At 36.6% G+C, this 19,680-nt stretch overlaps 1 protein-coding gene across 2 annotated transcripts; it reads right to left on the reverse strand.

Moving 5' to 3' along the window:
• Window positions 1-4,099: 4,099 nt before the first annotated feature.
• On the reverse strand, window positions 4,100-15,782 carry LOC117331422 (insulin-like growth factor-binding protein 5). 2 transcript variants are annotated; one of them, XR_004533548.1, is made up of 4 exons: window positions 15,696-15,782; window positions 12,906-13,054; window positions 6,294-6,389; window positions 4,100-5,023 (listed from the first exon to the last, which is right to left on the reverse strand). XR_004533548.1 is itself a non-coding variant. In XM_033890128.1 (3 exons), the coding sequence occupies exons 1-3, from the start codon at window positions 13,109-13,111 to the stop codon at window positions 4,942-4,944; spliced, it is 384 nt and encodes a 127-aa protein (XP_033746019.1). In that variant the 5' UTR covers window positions 13,112-13,387; the 3' UTR covers window positions 4,100-4,941. The 2 variants fall into 2 exon arrangements, 1 of the variants encoding a protein (XP_033746019.1); XM_033890128.1 differs by lacking the exon at window positions 15,696-15,782 and having other exon boundaries at window positions 12,906-13,387.
• Between the last annotated feature and the right edge of the window lie 3,898 nt (window positions 15,783-19,680).

A 19,680-nucleotide genomic window follows, 5' to 3' on the forward strand; every position in this document is an offset into this window, starting at 1 on the left:
CTACAATAACAGTCCTTCACACAATACCAGAACTATACTGACGATCCTTCACACAATACCAGAACTACAATAACAATCCGTCACACAATACCAGAACTATACTGACAATCCGTCACACAATACCAGAACTATACTGACGATCCTTCACACAATACCAGAACTACAATAACAATCCGTCACACAATACCAGAACTATACTGACAATCCTTCACACAATATCGGAACTACACTGACAATCCTTCACACAATACCAGAACTATACTGACAATCCGTCACACAATATCGGAACTACAATAACAATCCGTCACACAATACCAGAACTATACTGACAATCCTTCACACAATACCAGAACTATACTGACAATCCGTCACACAATACCAGAACTATACTGACAATCCTTCACACAATATCTGAACTACAATAACAATCCTTCACACAATACCAGAACTATACTGACAATCCGTCACACAATATCGGAACTACAATAACAATCCGTCACACAATACCAGAACTATACTGACAATCCTTCACACAATACCAGAACTATACTGACAATCCGTCACACAATACCAGAACTATACTGACAATTCTTCACACAATACCAGAACTATACTGACAATCCGTCACACAATATCGGAACTACAATAACAATCCGTCACACAATATCTGAACTACAATAACAGTCCTTCACACAATACCAGAACTATACTGACAATCCGTCACACAATATCGGAACTACAATAACAATCCGTCACACAATACCAGAACTATACTGACAATCCTTCACACAATACCAGAACTATACTGACAATCCGTCACACAATACCAGAACTATACTGACAATTCTTCACACAATACCAGAACTATACTGACAATCCGTCACACAATACCAGAACTATACTGACAATCCGTCACACAATACCAGAACTATACTGACAATCCGTCACACAATACCAGAACTATACTGACAATCCGTCACACAATACCAGAACTATACTGACAATCCTTCACACAATATCTGAACTATACTGACAGTCCGTCACACAATACCAGAACTATACTGACAATTCTTCACACAATACCAGAACTATACTGACAATCCGTCACACAATATCGGAACTACAATAACAATCCGTCACACAATACCAGAACTATACTGACGATCCTTCACACAATATCTGAACTACTATAACAATCCGTCACACAATACCAGAACTATACTGACGATCCTTCACACAATACCAGAACTATACTGACAATCCTTCACACAATATCTGAACTACAATAACAATCCTTCACACAATACCAGAACTATACTGACAATCCTACACACAATACCAGAACTATACTGACGATCCTTCACACAATATCTGAACTACAATAACAGTCCTTCACACAATACCAGAACTATACTGACAATCCTTCACACAATACCAGAACTATACTGACAATTCGTCACACAATACCAGAACTATACTGACGATCCTTCACACAATATCTGCACTACAATAACAATCCGTCACACAATACCAGAACTATACTGACAATCCTTCACACAATACCAGAACTATACTGACAATCCGTCACACAATACCAGAACTATACTGACAATCCTTCACACAATACCAGAACTATACTGACAGTCCTTCACACAATACCAGAACTATACTGACAATCCTTCACACAATACCAGAACTATACTGACAATCCTTCACACAATACCAGAACTATACTGACAATCCTTCACACAATATTGGAACTACGATAAGAATCCTTCACACAATACCAGAACTATACTGACGATCCTTCACACAATATCTGCACTACAATAACAATCCGTCACACAATACCAGAACTATACTGACAATCCTTCACACAATACCAGAACTATACTGACGATCCTTCACACAATATCTGAACTACAATAACAATCCCTCACACAATACCAGAACTATACTGACAATCCTTCAAACAATACCAGAACTATACTGACAATCCTTCACACAATACCAGGACTATACTGACAATCCTTCACACAATACCAGAACTATACTGATAATCCTTCACACACTATTGGAACTACGATAAGAATCCTTCACACAATACCAGAACTATACTGACGATCCTTCACACAATATCTGCACTACAATAACAATCCGTCACACAATACCAGAACTATACTGACAATCCTTCACACAATACCAGAACTATACTGACGATCCTTCACACAATATCTGAACTACAATAACAATCCCTCACACAATACCAGAACTATACTGACAATCCTGCACACAATACCAGAACTATACTGACAATCCGTCACACAATACCAGCTAGCTAGCTAGAACTATACTGACAATCCTTCACACAATACCAGAACTATACTGACAATCCTTCACACAATATCTGAACTACAATAACAATCCCTCACACAATACCAGAACTATACTGACAATCCTTCACACAATACCGGAACTACAATAACAGTCCTTCACACAATCCCAGAACTATACTGACAATCCTTCACACAATACCGGAACTACAATAACAGTCCTTCACACAATACCAGGACTATACTGACAATCCTTCACACAATACCAGAACTATACTGACAATCCTTCACACAATACCAGAACTATACTGACGATCCTTCACACAATATCTGAACTACAATAACAATCCGTCACACAATACCAGAACTACATGTATACTGACGATCCTTCACACAATACCAGAACTATACTGACAATCCTTCACACAATATCTGAACTACAATAACAGTCCGTCACACAATATCTGAACTACAATAACAATCCTTCACACAATACCAGACTATACTGACAATCCGTCACACAATATCTGAACTACAATAACAATCCGTCACACAATACCAGAACTATACTGACAATCCTTCACACAATATCTGAACTACAAAAACAATCCTTCACACAATATCTGAACTACAATAACAATCCTTCACACAATACCGGAACTACAATAACAGTCCTTCACACAATACCAGAACTATACTGACAATCCTTCACACAATATCGGAACTACACTGACATTCCTTCATATAATATCAGAAGTAGTAACACTCCTTCACAGAATACCGGAGCGGAATTGACAATCATTTACGCTTATCGCCAAAACTGTATATAAACATTAGTCGCACACAACGCTCAATACACGACTGATATACTGTTCTATATTAATATTCCTGTAACCCGCTTTTAAAATATTCTCATATGATCACGTTTAGTTGGGATGTTTTATCGTGATTTCTTCCATGACATTGTCCTCATTTATCAACAAAGCTGACATCATCGAAGAGGAAGAAACCAACCACCAAGGCCTATATCAGCTGACTATCTCTCCTTCGTACAAAAGAGAAATCTTCGTAATTCAGTAGTTTACAACAGTTGATAACACATTTCAGGAGTTATATATTTCTATCGAGATAATAAAATTTACTCATTTCTCAGGTTCCATGTCAGACGGGCCAAGAATACTGTTTTATCAAATGAACTGTTGGGAGATAAACAGGTGCGGGGATATACATGATTTACCAACAGGGTAAAGTGTTTTAATACAACACCAGAAACGTACTACTCATTTGACCCCTACCCCTTGAAAGTAGATCAAAGTCATTATTTGAACAAACGTGGTCTCAGAATGTCCCTGACCCAATGACCCTTGGCGTCTTGGTTATTGAGAAGACACCGTTTAAACATATTAACACAAATTGACTTCTGTGACATTTTAAGAATTCCAATGTCGTTAATTTGCCCTTCGTCCCAACATGTTATTGGCCGAATAACCTTAAGCTTCTTGAAAAGTCGATAAAGTCTTTCAATACATTGGACCAATGATATATTGAAAAGAAGGTAAAATCATCCATTGAAAAAATGGCGTAGCCCTGTCTTTCAGCATGCTACTGCCCCAATATCCGGACACTATGCCTCCTGGTTATTGAGAAGAAGTCGGAAAAGGTAAACGTTTACGAAATAGAGGCTGAAGATGCACGACGACGGACTGAAGGTGATTACAATGGGTCCCTTGAGACTTCCTCTCGGGTGAACAACACAGCAATGCTTATAGGAATGATAACAGTATTTATTACAATAACATGAACATAAGCACAGGTTAGCACTACACCTCTGATGATAACATAGAGCTATTAGAAGCCATAAACACTTGCTGTGTTACTGATTCGATGAAATAAAAGTGACCAGGATAAGGAGGAAAACGTGTCTCCAAAAGCGCTACCTGATGATCATGACCCTTTGATGATTACACTGTCAGGATATCGTGTAAAACCTAGATACATCCAGTAGAAATGTGCCGTCTCGCTTTACTACACACAGAGTATACCATTCCTAACGGATAAGAGTTAGTATTCAGTCAGTATTTCGCGGCTAGATTTACTTTTCTTTTTACTAATGCAAAAAATACAAGTGTCCAAAATACACATGATGCTTTTCTTTAACTCGACAAAATGTTCGCTGCTTACAATTGGCTTTGTTTTGATATACAGGAAATAACATTTACCTTTAACAGGGAAGTATTATTTTATGTTCGACATTGAATCAGTACCCTTACATTGAAACAGACAATGTAACACGACAGTATAGGTAACACCATCGATTAGTAAACTAACGGTCTGGCGTACAACAAGCTCGTGATGGAGGCAAATGTCGACAGGTTTGATTATAAATAGTAAAATTACAACTGATGTCTTTTTCATGATTAAAAAAACCAGAAAGTAAGATACGAATTATGGTTTAACAAGTACATAAAATATGATGGTGTCGGTTTATAAACAGGTACTGTGTAAGATCACTATAAGGCTATGTGAGACAATGATCAGGTACAATACATTGCAATCAATTTACAAACACGCGGTGTACATGTATGATAGTGGTTTACGGAGCGTCTGTTTAGACTCCATTCCTGTAATGTTTTGATCCTATCTGCCTCTCTTCAATATCTGTGTTCTCCACGACAACTGGCTGAACCACACTGAAATAATAACATATCAAAATTAGAGAATATTTATCAGGTGTGCCCAGCCTTGCATTTGCATGACTTAGCTACAGTGTTCAACAAAATTAAAATGACGTGTTTATATCCATTGTCTTACATGCACAAGTTTGTAGTTAAACAATATGAAAATCGATATCAAGGAAGTGTTTTCTAAACGAAGTAACTGAAAACATATTCAGTGAAGTTTATTTGCGTTCTTAACACTAACAAAAGGCTGTGATTTTTATTTTAGTTGTCGAGTTTCTGACGATCGATTTGCTGTAAAAATTAATACTAAAACTTAAAAAGAAAATATACTTCTAGTAACAGCAGAAGCTTTATAATTGGACCATGGCTTCATATACACAAGAAAGACGACTTGTATCTGCTCATATCTACAGTAAGATTATTTCAAAGATTATTTTCCAATTATCATTAATCACTTCGTCGGTTATAAATGTCAACATATGAAAGTGTCAACATTTTTGAGAGGTTTTTCCAGCTTGGTAATGAACAAGAAATACTCAACAGCCAAACTGTTTGTTGTTTTGGTTGAGATTCTCTCCTGATGTGGATACAGAGCGACAGAATGGTTAATTAGGGGGCCGGTTTTTTGTTCTTCGGTCGTAGTTGTTACATCATGAGTAGTGTGGCCCGTCACATAACACAGATAGCAGACTATACGTTATGTCTGCCGAGTACTACTCATCCTAGTAACCGCTAGGGTCATATGCGGACGGGCGTCTAGGGAAGGAAATACAGAGGAAAACAAAACACAGCGTATGCCTTAAAGAAAGGAAAGGATATTTTTTTTAAGTATTGCAATGGGGAGAAGTTCCAGAGGTGCCAGTTTTAGTGACTACCGAAGATTTCAGGCAGTGATACTATTAACTCTATTCCGTGGTCCTCCGTCGTACCCTAAATAGTCGACACACGAGAAACCACACACTGGATCATGCAGGAGGATGGTCGATAAGTACAAAATCAACCTGTTACGAAGTTATGTACAAAGTAAAGAGCAGTATTTGTTGTGACTGACAATCTTGAATCTCAACAAGCCTCGTGTAGTTCAATCTCGTCAATCGGGTTGAAATTCCCATTTCCATTCTCAAAAGGGTGAACTATTGGAGTGAATTAATGGCGTTATCTAAACGTACCGTTAAACTGGCATAATAACATGAGTAATAAGTTGCGAAAACAGCAGAACTTTTCATACACGATGCCAATATTATGTTACACAGATACTGACGACTGCTAAAGAGCTTACACATTTTGACATATCCCATGGTAGGTTCTCATAATCCGAGGGACCCGCTCCAGTGCCTCTCCTCGCATGTTCATACACATTAGTCCCGAGGCACATCTATAAAGACAAACAGATCAATCAGCAGATAAAACACACCAGTCAAAGGTGTCCCACTTTATCCTGTGATGTAACATTCACAACGTCACTGATATTCCACTCTAGATTCTATATAATATACATGCTTTTATCAGTGTTTTAGCTTCATGATGTAACACAGCCACCAGTGGTATATTGTATCATTGCAGCCAATAGTGTTATATTACATCATTACAGCCAACGGTGTTATATTACATCATAACAGCCAACGGTGTTATATTACATCATTACAACCAACAGTGGTATATTATATCATTACAGCCAACGGTGTTATATTACATCATTACAGCCAACAATGTTATATTATATCTTTACAGCCAACAGTGGTATATTATATCATTACATCCAACAGTTGTGTATTATATCATTACAACCAACAGTGTTATATTACATCTTTACAGCCAACAGTGGTATATTATATCATTACAGCCAACAGTGGTATATTACATCATTACAGCCAACAGTGGTATATTACATCATTACAGCCAACAGTGTTATATTACATCATTACAGCCAACAGTGGTATATTACATCATTACAACCAACAGTGGTATATTTTATCATTACAGCCAACAGTGTAACATTACATCATTACAGCCAACAATGTTATATTACATCATTACAGCCAACAGTGGTATATTACATCATTACAGCCAACAGTGGTATATTACATCATTACAACCAACAGTGGTATATTATATCATTACAATCAACAATGGTATATTACATCATTACAGCCAACAGTGGTATATTACATCATTACAGCCAACGGTGTTATATTATATCATTACAGCCAACAGTGTTATAGTATATAATTACAGCCAACAATGTTATAGTATATCTTTACAGCCAACAGTGGTATATTATATCATTACAGCCAACAGTGGTATATTATATCATTACAGCCAACAGTGTTATATTATATCATTACAGCCAACAGTGTTATAGTATATAATTACAGCCAACAATGTTATAGTATATCTTTACAGCCAACAGTGGTATATTATATCATTACAGCCAACAGTGGTATATTATATCATTACAGCCATCAGTGGTATATTATATCATTACAGCCATCAGTGGTATATTATATCATTACAGCCAACAGTGGTATATTATATCATTACAGCGAATAGTGGTATATTATTACTCCCAACATTAGTATGTTATATAATCAATATTAAACACACCCGACAGTGGTATGTTATATAATTACTGTAACACACACCCGACAGTGGTATGTTATATAATTACTGTAACACACCCGACAGTGGTATGTTATATAATTACTGTAACACACACCCGACAGTGGTATGTTATAAAATTACTGTAACACACACCCGACAGTGGTATGTTATATAATTACTGTAACACACACCCGACAGTGGTATGTTATATAATTACCGTAACACACACCCGACAGTGGTATGTTATATAATTACTGTAACACACCCGACAGTGGTATGTTATATAATTACTGTAACACACACCCGACAGTGGTATGTTATATAATTACTGTAACACACCCGACAGTGGTATGTTATATAATTACTGTTAAACACACACCCGACAGTGCTATGTTATATAATTACCGTAACACACCCGACAGTGGTATGTTATATAATTACTGTAACACACCCGACAGTGGTATGTTATATAATTACTGTAACACACACCCGACAGTGGTATGTTATATAATTACTGTAACACACCCGACAGTGGTATGTTATATAATTACCGTAACACACACCCGACAGTGGTATGTTATATAATTACTGTAACACGCACCCGATAGTGGTATGTTATATAATTACTGTAACACACCCCCGACAGTGGTATGTTATATAATTACCGTAACACACACCCGACAGTGGTATGTTATATAATTACTGTAACACACCCGACAGTGGTATGTTATATAATTACTGTAACACACACCCGATAGTGGTATGTTATATAATTACTGTAACACACACCCGACAGTGGTATGTTATATAATTACTGTAACACACCGACAGTGGTATGTTATATAATTACTGTAACACACCGACAGTGGTATGTTATATAATTACTGTAACACACACCCGACAGTGGTATGTTATATAATTACTGTAACACACACCCGACAGTGGTATGTTATATAATTACTGTAACACACACCCGACAGTGGTATGTTATATAATTACCGTAACACACACCCGACAGTGGTATGTTATATAATTACTGTAACACACACCCGACAGTGGTATGTTATATAATTACTGTAACACACCCCCGACAGTGGTATGTTATATAATTACTGTAACACACACCCGATAGTGGTATGTTATATAATTACTGTAACACACCCGACAGTGGTATGTTATATAATTACTGTAACACACACCCGACAGTGGTATGTTATATAATTACTGTAACACACACCCGATAGTGGTATGTTATATAATTACTGTAACACACCCGACAGTGGTATGTTATATAATTACTGTAACACACCCGACAGTGGTATGTTATATAATTACTGTAACACACACCCGACAGTGGTATGTTATATAATTACCGTAACACACACCCGACAGTGGTATGTTATATAATTACTGTAACACACACCCGACAGTGGTATGTTATATAATTACTGTAACACACCCCCGACAGTGGTATGTTATATAATTACTGTAACACACCCGACAGTGGTATGTTATAAAATAACTGTTAAATACACCCAACAGAGATACAGAAATAGATCTGAGTCTATGACATCTGACATGACTAGAAATGTATTTGAACAAACTGTCATGTCATTCGTTGGTGGAACTGATCCTATCATTATATGACCCTGGCGCTTTTGTTGATCACGAGGTTCTTTTAAAGATGTGTCGAATGCGATATAGATGACTTTGACTTTGTCGGAGTCAACGATATGACCAAGAAAATAAGATTAAATTTTATGTACAATTTTTTTTTGTATTATCATTTAACTTATACAAAAATACGGATGGTATACATCTTAAAAAAACATTCAAAATAAGTTCTTATAAAAGGGCGGTCTTCATGATTATCTTTATCACATTTTTCCGACAAAAATAGCTTAAATATGACAGTGAACAAGTAGATCTCGATAGGTGTCTTGTATTTTATTGACCCTGGCTGTTGATAGGACGTTAAACAAAACAAACAACGATCTCCCAGAACATGTTGTCCTAGAACCAACAGTAAGTTCTTTCAAAAACAGAGTAGATAATACTAGATACTTGATAAATAATAATCATATTTCGGAGTCCGGTATAGAGGATCAAAAGGTCCTGCACTGGTATTAAAATTTATCTGATCTTATCTTAAGCTAAAGTATTTAATTACAATGATGATAGTATTAATGTCCCATAACAAGTTACTGTTGATTCCGCTGATTGTTACTCAATGAAACCCGTCATTATATCAACAGTTTATACATATTGGCTACGTTATCAAACCATTTTCAATTGATGCAAATCAATTTCAAAATTGAAGAGTTTTATTCAGAATAAATGTGAAAGTGTTTTAGAGCATTCATATTGTAATTTCTCTTTAAACATTCGTTGATAAAGCCCTTCCAGTATAAGTGTATTTGTGAAAATGGTTTATATCAGACTACACAAATAATAAAAATGAAATTGCACAGAAAACACACTATACAATAACACACACTCGTCACCTAACATTAGGGATACACATGTATTAGTCATAAGGAATGACGTAAGTTTGGTTTGTACGGATTGACCGGAAAAAGAAAACTCGGTCATGCCTACCAAATGACTTGGGAGAGTATCACATGTTATAGTCGACATTGTTAGAGGGTTGGATGTGAAACATGCATTCCAATCATTGATATGTACACTTACATACGCATTTTAAGCACGCATCCCATGCTACAGTTGCCCACTTAAGAGGATATTTATGTCCGTGCAACATTAAGCTGGTTCTCTTAACACATGAATGACAATTGTACCGATACAAACATTTAAAGCTTTATATTAGGAAACTTGTAGACTACACCCATAATTAATATCAACTTTAAATACTTAACAAAGCGTGCGATATCAGTCTTTACCACAGTTGTAATTCGAACATCAGCTGTTTAAAATCACATGTTCACGTAGTATGTTTCATCTGGAATATCTTAGCGTGTCAACATCCTTCTTATGGTTTATACATTGGAGTAAGATATACAATGTATGTGTAAGGTTATTGATATTGCAGTAAAATGACTATAGCTCTGGTTACATAGGATATTACTGTGGTACAAATATATAGGAACATGGGGATACATTATAAAAGAAATGTCGGATGTATAAGAGTTACGATAATCCACTCAACTTCATCCTCCTCAGATGATTCATCCAACAGTTTTCTCTACATTTGAAACCCAATAACCTTTATTATTGGGATGATCAAGCCATGCATCACAAGTATATACAGGTAACCCATCAACCTTAGGTAATCTCGCCACTTCCTTCATTCTCTACAGGTAATCTAGCCACTTTCTTCCTCCACAGATATCCTAGCTACCTTCATTCTCTACAGGTAATCTAGCCACTTTCTTCCTCCATAGATAGCCCAGCAACCTTTATTCTCTAAAGGTAATCTAGCCACTTTCTTCATTCTCTAAAGGTAATCTAGCCTCTTTCTTCCTCTACAGATATCACAGCTACCTTCATTCTCTTAAGTTAATCTAGCCTCTTTCTTCCTCTACAGATATCACAGCTACCTTCATTCTCTAAAGGTAATCTAGCCACTTGCTGCCTCCACAGATAGCCCAGCTATCTTCATTCTCTTAAGTTAATCTAGCCACTTTCGTCCTCCACAGATACCCCAGCTACCTTCATTCTCTACAGTTAATCTAGCCACTTTCGTCCTCCACAGATACCCCAGTTACCTTCATGTTCTTCAGGTAATCTAGCCACTTTCTCTAAATATTTTGGGCCTTACGGAAAACCCAGTCGCCTCCTTCTCTCCATATAAACTGTGCAGTTTTGGGCCTAGTGGATAACCCAGTCGCTTCCCTTTTCTCCATATAATCTAGGCAGTTTTGGACCTAGTGGATAATCCAGTCACCTTCCCTCTCTCGTTATAATCTATGCAGTTTTGGACCTAGTGGATAATCCAGTCACCTGCCTTCCCTCGTCATAATCTAGGCAGTTTTGGACCTAGTGGATTATCCAGTCACCTGCCTTCTCTCGTCATAATCTAGGCAGTTTTGGACCTAGTGGATAATCCAGTCACCTGCCTTCTCTCGTCATAATCTAGGCAGTTTTGGACCTAGTGGATAATCCAGTCACCTTCCTTCTCTCCTTATAATCTAGGCAGGTTTAGACCTAGGGGATTATCCTCCCCATTTAATCTAGGCAGGTTTAAACCTAGCACATCATCCAGTCATCTTTCTTCCCTCGATACAATCTAGGCAGGTTTGGACCTAGGGGAATATCCAGTCACCGTCCACCTCTCGATATATTTTAGGCAGGTTTGGACGTAGTACATCATGCAACCATCTACATATCCCGATATTTTCAGTTCAAATATATTGCATTGGTTAATCATCAGACAAGATTGAGTGACAGATGTGAACTATGTTGTATACGGATGGAAAAGATGAAAATGAATATATCATGCAACAACAAAAAAGAAAATCTGCAGATAAGTGATATCTTCTAACGGAATTAATGATGGATGGGGTGGGTTTTTTTCAAAATACGTTGATGTATGCTCGCAATAAAAACTAAAATAAAACAGTAATTGATATATAATTGCTTATTTCAATGATATGACAAGATAACTGACAACGGCCAAGTTAATGACTGACTGGCGAGGTCACTAGATAAATCATAACTCCTCTCCTATATCAAATGTATAATGCCTTTACAAATATAATGATTGTAGACACCACAGTTATTCAATAGAAATAGTTTTCTGAAAGTCAAGGCTTAAATTGTCTATAAAAGTATATTTGTTTCATTGTGTTGATTGCAAAACGTGATATGGTCAGTATAGTTTAGGTACAGGTAATTAACTAGATTATAATACTTACTAGAATATATAACAGGAACATTCATGCAGTAGTGAATACAGAATGTATATTATAGCTAACTAAATGTGTAATGTTTCAGGCAGTTTGTCGTAAACGGGTAAGAACAAATGTGACGCCAACATTAATTTATAAAGTTTTATCTTATGACACGCTTTAACGTTTTTATCGCTCATCACAACTGTAATAAAATTAACTAAATATAAGAAATAAAACCGAGTTATATTGTCCATGAAACAAATACAAAGTCAACGATTTAAGAATTCAAGCGACAAGTTTAACAAATTCTTAACAAAAACGTTTAAACAGATTTTGAATGTTCGCATATCTAAAAAGAGAAAGTCAGAAATGAGATATGAAAGAATACTATTGTTCAATGGTGTCCTTGCTATATAGAGTAGTATTTAAAGAGTTCATACCTTGGACTGTAGGCAGAGCAATTCTCTCCAATCAGCCTGGCACAGTCATCACAACAACTGCATGGCAAGGCCACCCTCTCACATCCTTCCCGGAGTTTGGGGCATGAGGGGTGCCCGGTACATGGGGGACACCGAGGTGCCCCCGGGGCCTGGAGTATAGTTATACACAAAATACAGAAACTAAGAAACAACGCTGAATCTCGCATTCCCGGTATTACAGGTATAACGGTCACCAAAAGATGTATCTAAACCGAATACAGCCAGTCAATAAATTACTCTTGCATTACAATTATATCCTGTCATTAACTTGCGTAGACGTAATTCATACGGCCAGAGTAATAGAGTAGACACACACCGCCGAACTAATGTAGCTTGTATCTCTTTGTCTACGAACCAGTAAGACACGGAAAGGATATATTTACTTTTTCTTTCTCAAGAGTGTTTTTTTTTTTTTGCGATCACATGATCGGCGGAAAGAGAATTTTGCCAGTTTGTAGTGGAGAGTAGAGAAGACATTCTGTGTGCGCTGTCGGTGTAGACAAGTTAGTTACGGTTGAGATGGGGCACGACACGACTGAAGTTTCACGTGCAGTGTTCAATTTACGCGTGGGCGGTTTGCGGTATGAGGCGGAATAGCATGTTATTAAGGAGGGGATGTGTTTACACGGTGACAGACCCCAGACACGTGACCTACAGACAGATACCTAACTCGGTTCCAATGAACACAGTCGCCGGAAAACTTGATAACGGATATGCACATTGTCAAGTTATGCATTAAAATACATGCAAACGATTAAATGTCAGAATGTTTATCTTTCCCTGGTAATTATTGAAACGTAAACTACACTTACCAGAGATGTGTGGTGTAAACTTGTTACTGCGTCTTATAATGAGATACGCCCCAACGTGTGTATGTGGGGTTTTTTTCTGAATGGAATACACTCACGAAAATTATATTCCTTGAAAATTAAAGTAATAGAAGTATATCTTCCGTTTCATGATTTTATGAAGACGCATCATTTCAAACTTTTAGCTAAACGACAAAAATTGAAAAACAACAGAAATCACGAATAATGGACTAATACAAGAGAAAACAATACAAGCAGCACGATTAATAGACTGATACAAGGTGAAAACACGAGTGATAGACTGATACAAGGTGAAAACACGAGTGATAGACTGATACAAGAGAAAAACACGAGTGATAGACTGATACAAGAGAAAAACACGAGTGATAGACTAATACAAGAGGAAAACACGGGTGATAGACTAATAAGAGAGGAAAACTACAGAAAACACGAGTGATAGACTGATACAAGAGAAAAAACTACAGAAAACACGAGTGATAGACTAATACAAGAGAAAAACTACAGAAAACACGAGTAATAGACTAATACAAGAGGAAAACTACAGAAAACACTAGTAATAGACTAATACAAGAGGAAAACACGAGTGATAGACTAATAAAGAGGAAAACTACAGAAAACACGAGTGATAGACTACTACAAGAGGAAAACACGGGTGATAGACTAATAAGAGAGGAAAACTACAGAAAACACGAGTGATAGACTGATACAAGAGAAAAAACTACAGAAAACACGAGTAATAGACGAATACAAGAGAAAAACTACAGAAAACACGAGTAATAGACTAATACAAGAGGAAAACACGAGTGATAGACTAATAAAAGAGGAAAACTACAGAAAACACGAGTGATAGACTACTACAAGAGGAAAACACGGGTGATAGACTAATAAGAGAGGAAAACTACAGAAAACACGAGTGATAGACTGATACAAGAGAAAAACTACAGAAAACACGAGTGATAGACTGATACAAGAGAAAAACTACAGAAAACACGAGTGATAGACTAATACAAGAGAAAAACTACGGAAAAAACGAGTGATAGACTGATACAAGAGAAAAACTACAGAAAGCTCGAGTGATAGACTGATACAAGAGAAAAACTACAGAAAACACGAGTGATAGACTAATACAAGAGAAAAACTACAGAAAACACGAGTGATAGACTAATACAAGAAAAAAACTACAGAAAACATGAGTGATAGACTAATACAAGAGGAAAATGGTACAGAAAACACGAGTAATAGACTGATACAAGAGGAAAACACGAGTGATAGACTAATACAACAGAAAATAAAAAAAACAGTACAAAAAATTCGAGTAAAAGACTAAAACAGAAGGAAGCAGTTCAGACTAATTCAAGAGAAAATAGTTCAAAAACAAACTAATACAAGGCAATATATCAGAAATAATGCCAATACTCGCCGCATAGTATGTTCATCGTCCACAAGAGGAAACTGCAACTGGTTTAATTTTTAATGAAAATGTATAGACATTATATTCATAACATGTAAAATATCAAAAGAATTCACGTCTCGCTTAGCAGTTCTTTGCCGTGTGTGTTTGCTGGGAGAGGGGGAACAACCTATGTTTGTGAAGTAGGAGGGTAAAAAACCACTCACGGTTATTTCAATAGGACAATCGTACATATCGTTTATATATATATAAATGTATATATATCTATTGCATTTTTGCCAGAGAAATATGGAAATTTATCAAACTACTAAATCTTATGTTTTTACTGCAGCGATGAGCAGTGAAAAAGTAAGAGTTTGCAGTAAAAATATAAGATTTTTCTTTTTTGGCCAATCAGAGCTAACCTATGTATTCACTTAGTTGATTTTTCCAATCGAAACGAAGATAGATAAATGGGTTATTTTGCTATATTTATGAAATATTCAGACTAGTGTTTGACAAAATACTCACTTGACGTTAGCTTTTCATGCACAGATTCTCCGAGTACGGCAGAAAAACCCTTAAATGCGTTGCTCAGTCCTTTCAATATGGCGCTGTCAAGTTCACGTGGAGTAACGTCATAAAAAGATGACGTCACGAATTATGTTACTGGTTCCCGCACTTTTTGACACTATCAATTTTTCGATATTTTTAATTTTGTTTGTAAGTATATAAAATACAACAAAAATAAAAATTAAAAAAAACAACAACAAAACTTTTAATATAACATATATTTCACTCGTATGACACTCGTAACACTCACACTCGTAAAACTATCGATATTCTGTCGTATTCGTTAAATTTATGTTATATTAAATAGGAAACATGGAATTACTGTGTACACGTCGGTGAGTATGCACTGGTAGTAACTATTTAACATAATTAAGTGTAGACAACTAAAAAGGATAGGTATGCCCTTAGACACTTGAAGCAAATATACAATACCCCTTCTGACCGAAAGTTGGTAAACGTTTTATGTGCGAAAAAAGCATCAAATGCGAATACAATGAATGTCAATTAAATACGTATGATATTTGAGTATGGCCTTTGCGCTTGTGATATATCTGCTAACAATGAACGCCATGTACCAGGCGAGTGAACAAACGTTATCCTTAGATGTCTTTAGATGGAGTCATCAAATCTTAATTTACATAATACGTCGTGTAGTATCGTATGGGCCCATTCGGAATATAAAATTGACAGCTGGACATCAATCATTGTCATAACAAGGTCGTTAAAGGACGACGACAAGAAATGGCGATATAGTACATGTCACTCGTGTTTTTAAGAAATTGGAGGACTTTGCAAGGTCTCTGTTACCTGTTCTGATAAGGTCTCTGTTACCTATTCAGATAAGGTCTCTTTTACCTGTTCTGATAAGGTCTCTGTTACCTGTTCAGGTAAGGTCTCTATTACCTGTTCTGATAAGGTCTCTATTACCTGTTCTGATAAGGTCTCTATTACCTGTTCTAATAAGGTCTCTATTACCTGTTCTGATCAGGTCTCTATTACCTGTTCTGATAAGGTCTGTGTTTCCTGTTCAGATAAGGTCTATGTTACCTGTTCAGATAAGGTCTCTGTTACCTGTTCTGATAAGGTCTCGGTTACCTGTTCAGATAAGGTCTCTATTACCTGTTCAGATAAGGTCTCTGTTACCTGTTCAGATAAGGTCTCTGTTACCTGTTCTGATAAGGTATATGTTACCTGTTCTGATTAGGTCTCGGTTACCTGTTCTGATAAGGTCTCTGTTACCTGTTCAGATAAGGTCCTGTTACCTGTTCTGACAAGGTTTGTGTTACCTGTTCTGATTAGGTCTCTGTTACCTGTTCTGACAAGGTCTGTGTTACCTGTTCAGATAAGGTCCTGTTACCTGTTCTGACAAGGTCTGTGTTACCTGTTCTGATTAGGTCTCCGTTACCTGTTCTGACAAGGTCTGTGTTACCTGTTCTGATCAGGTCTCTATTACCTGTTCTGATAAGGTCTCTGTTACCTGTTCTGATAAGGTCCTGTTACCTTTTCTGACAAGGTCTGTGTCACCTGTTCTGATAAGGTCTCTATTACCTGTTCTGATAAGGTCTCTGTTACCTGTTCTGATAAGGTCTCTGTTACCTGTTCTGATAAGGTCTCGGTTACCTGTTCAGATAAGGTCTCTGTTACCTGTTCTGACAAGGTCTCTGTTAACTGTTCTGATAAGGTCTCGGTTACCTGTTCTGATTAGGTCTCTGTTACCTGTTCTGACAAGGTCTCTGTTAACTGTTCTGATAAGCTTTTCCCTATAAACGGCCTCGTATGAAAAAAACAAATACTTGGAATCAAGCTGGAGACATAACTTGCGTGTAACACTGAGGTTAATGTAATCATAGATACTTAAACAGACGCATGGAAATAATAACTTGAATCATATGAATTGTAACAAGTTAGATGAAACCAACTTAAATGGTCACTTTTGCTAAAGCAAATCAACTAATCAGAAGTTATCTCTGCCACTAGACTGGGAGTTGGCATAAGTCTTCAATATTCGGTAGCAATGATGTATCACTCCTCAATCTTTGGACTAGCATCAAAATGGCCAATTTCTGACAAAGGATATAAAGGATTTTTAAAACAAGATTTAGATTCTTCCAATACAAATTGAGATACAGATGTAGACCAAACCATACTAAACAGGCTAATGGTTCAGTCTTAACTACTCAATTTAGAGCACGCGAAAACTAGGCACAAACTAGAATAAAACTAGGTACAAACTAGGCACAAACTAGGTACAAACTAGATACAAACTAGGCACAAACTAGATAAAAACTAGGTACAAACTAGGTACAAACTAGATGAAAACTAGGCACAAACTAGGTACAAACTAGGTAAAAACTAGGCACAAACTAGATAAAAACAAGGCAAAAACTAGGTACAAACTAGATAAAAACAAGGCAAAAACTAGGTACAAACTAGGTAAAAACTAGGCACAAACTAGGTACAAACTAGGCACAAACTAGGTACAAACTAGGCACAAACTAGGCACAAACTAGATAAAAACTAGACACAAACTAGATAAAAACAGGGCACAAACTAGGTACAAACAAGGAGCCACAAAGCTTGGCATTATCCCCCGCGCTCCGCAGTTGGTATGAAAACCCAAATACATGTAAATATCAAGCTCAAAGTAAGAGTTATTAAGGAAACAGTAATTTGGTATTTTTAATGAAGTTTCCATGGTGACAGAAAAAATACCGAAAATGGAAGGTCCGCAATAGCAAAGGGCACAACTAGGGCACTAGTCTGATATACAAATGTATACAGAAAGTTTCAAGGAGCTGCGTCGAACGGTTTTGGAGTTATAGCCCGGAAACAAAAGGAAACAGTAATTTGGTATTTTTGACTAAGTTTCCATGGTGACAGAAAAAATACCGAAAATGGAAGGTCCGCAATAGCAAAAGGCACAACTAGGGCACTAGTCTGATATATACAGAAAGTTTCAAGGAGCTACGTTGAACGGTTATGGAGTTATAGCCCGTAAAAGAATTTCGGACGGACGCACGCACGCACGGACGGACGCACGGACGCACGCACGCACGGGCGGAGCCCAATTTAATATCCCCCGCAAATGCGTTTCGCGGGGGATAACTAGGTAAAAACTAGGCACAAACTAGGTACAAACTAGATAAAAACAAGGCACAAACTAGATAAAACTAGGCACTAACAAGATAAAAACTAGGCACAAACTAGATAAAAACTAGGTACAAACTAGATAAAAACTAGGCACAAACTAGATAAAAACTAGGCACAAACTAGGTAAAAACTAGGCACAAACTAGATAAAAACTAGGTACAAACTAGATAAAAACTAGGCACAAACTAGATAAAAGCTAGGCACAAACTAGGTAAAAACTAGGTACAAACTAGATAAAAACTAGGCACAAACTAGATAAAAACTAGGCACAAACTAGATAAAAACTAGGCACAAACTAGATAAAAACTAGGCACAAACTAGGCACAAACTAGGTACAAACTAGGCACAAACTAGATAAAACTAGGCACAAACTAGATAAAAACTAGGCACAAACTAGGCACAAACTAGGTACAAACTAGGTACAAACTAGGCACAAACTAGATAAAAACTAGGTACAAACTAGATAAAAACTAGAAAAAAACCTAGACACAAACTAGATAAAAACTAGAAAAAAAAACTAGGCACAAACTAGGTACAAACTAGATAAAAACTAGACGCAAACTAGATAAAAACTAGGCACAAACTAGGTACAAACTAGATAAAAACTAGGCACAAACTAGGCACAAACTAGATAAAAACTAGGCACAAACTAGATAAAAACTAGGCACAAACTAGATAAAAACTAGGTACAAACTAGATAAAAACTAGGTACAAACTAGATAAAAACTAGGTACAAACTAGATAAAAACTAGGCACAAACTAGATAAAAACTAGGCACAAACTAGGTAAAAAC

The sequence above is a fragment of the Pecten maximus genome, chromosome 7 (assembly GCF_902652985.1).
Source record: "Pecten maximus chromosome 7, xPecMax1.1, whole genome shotgun sequence".
Classification (NCBI taxonomy): domain Eukaryota; kingdom Metazoa; phylum Mollusca; class Bivalvia; order Pectinida; family Pectinidae; genus Pecten; species Pecten maximus.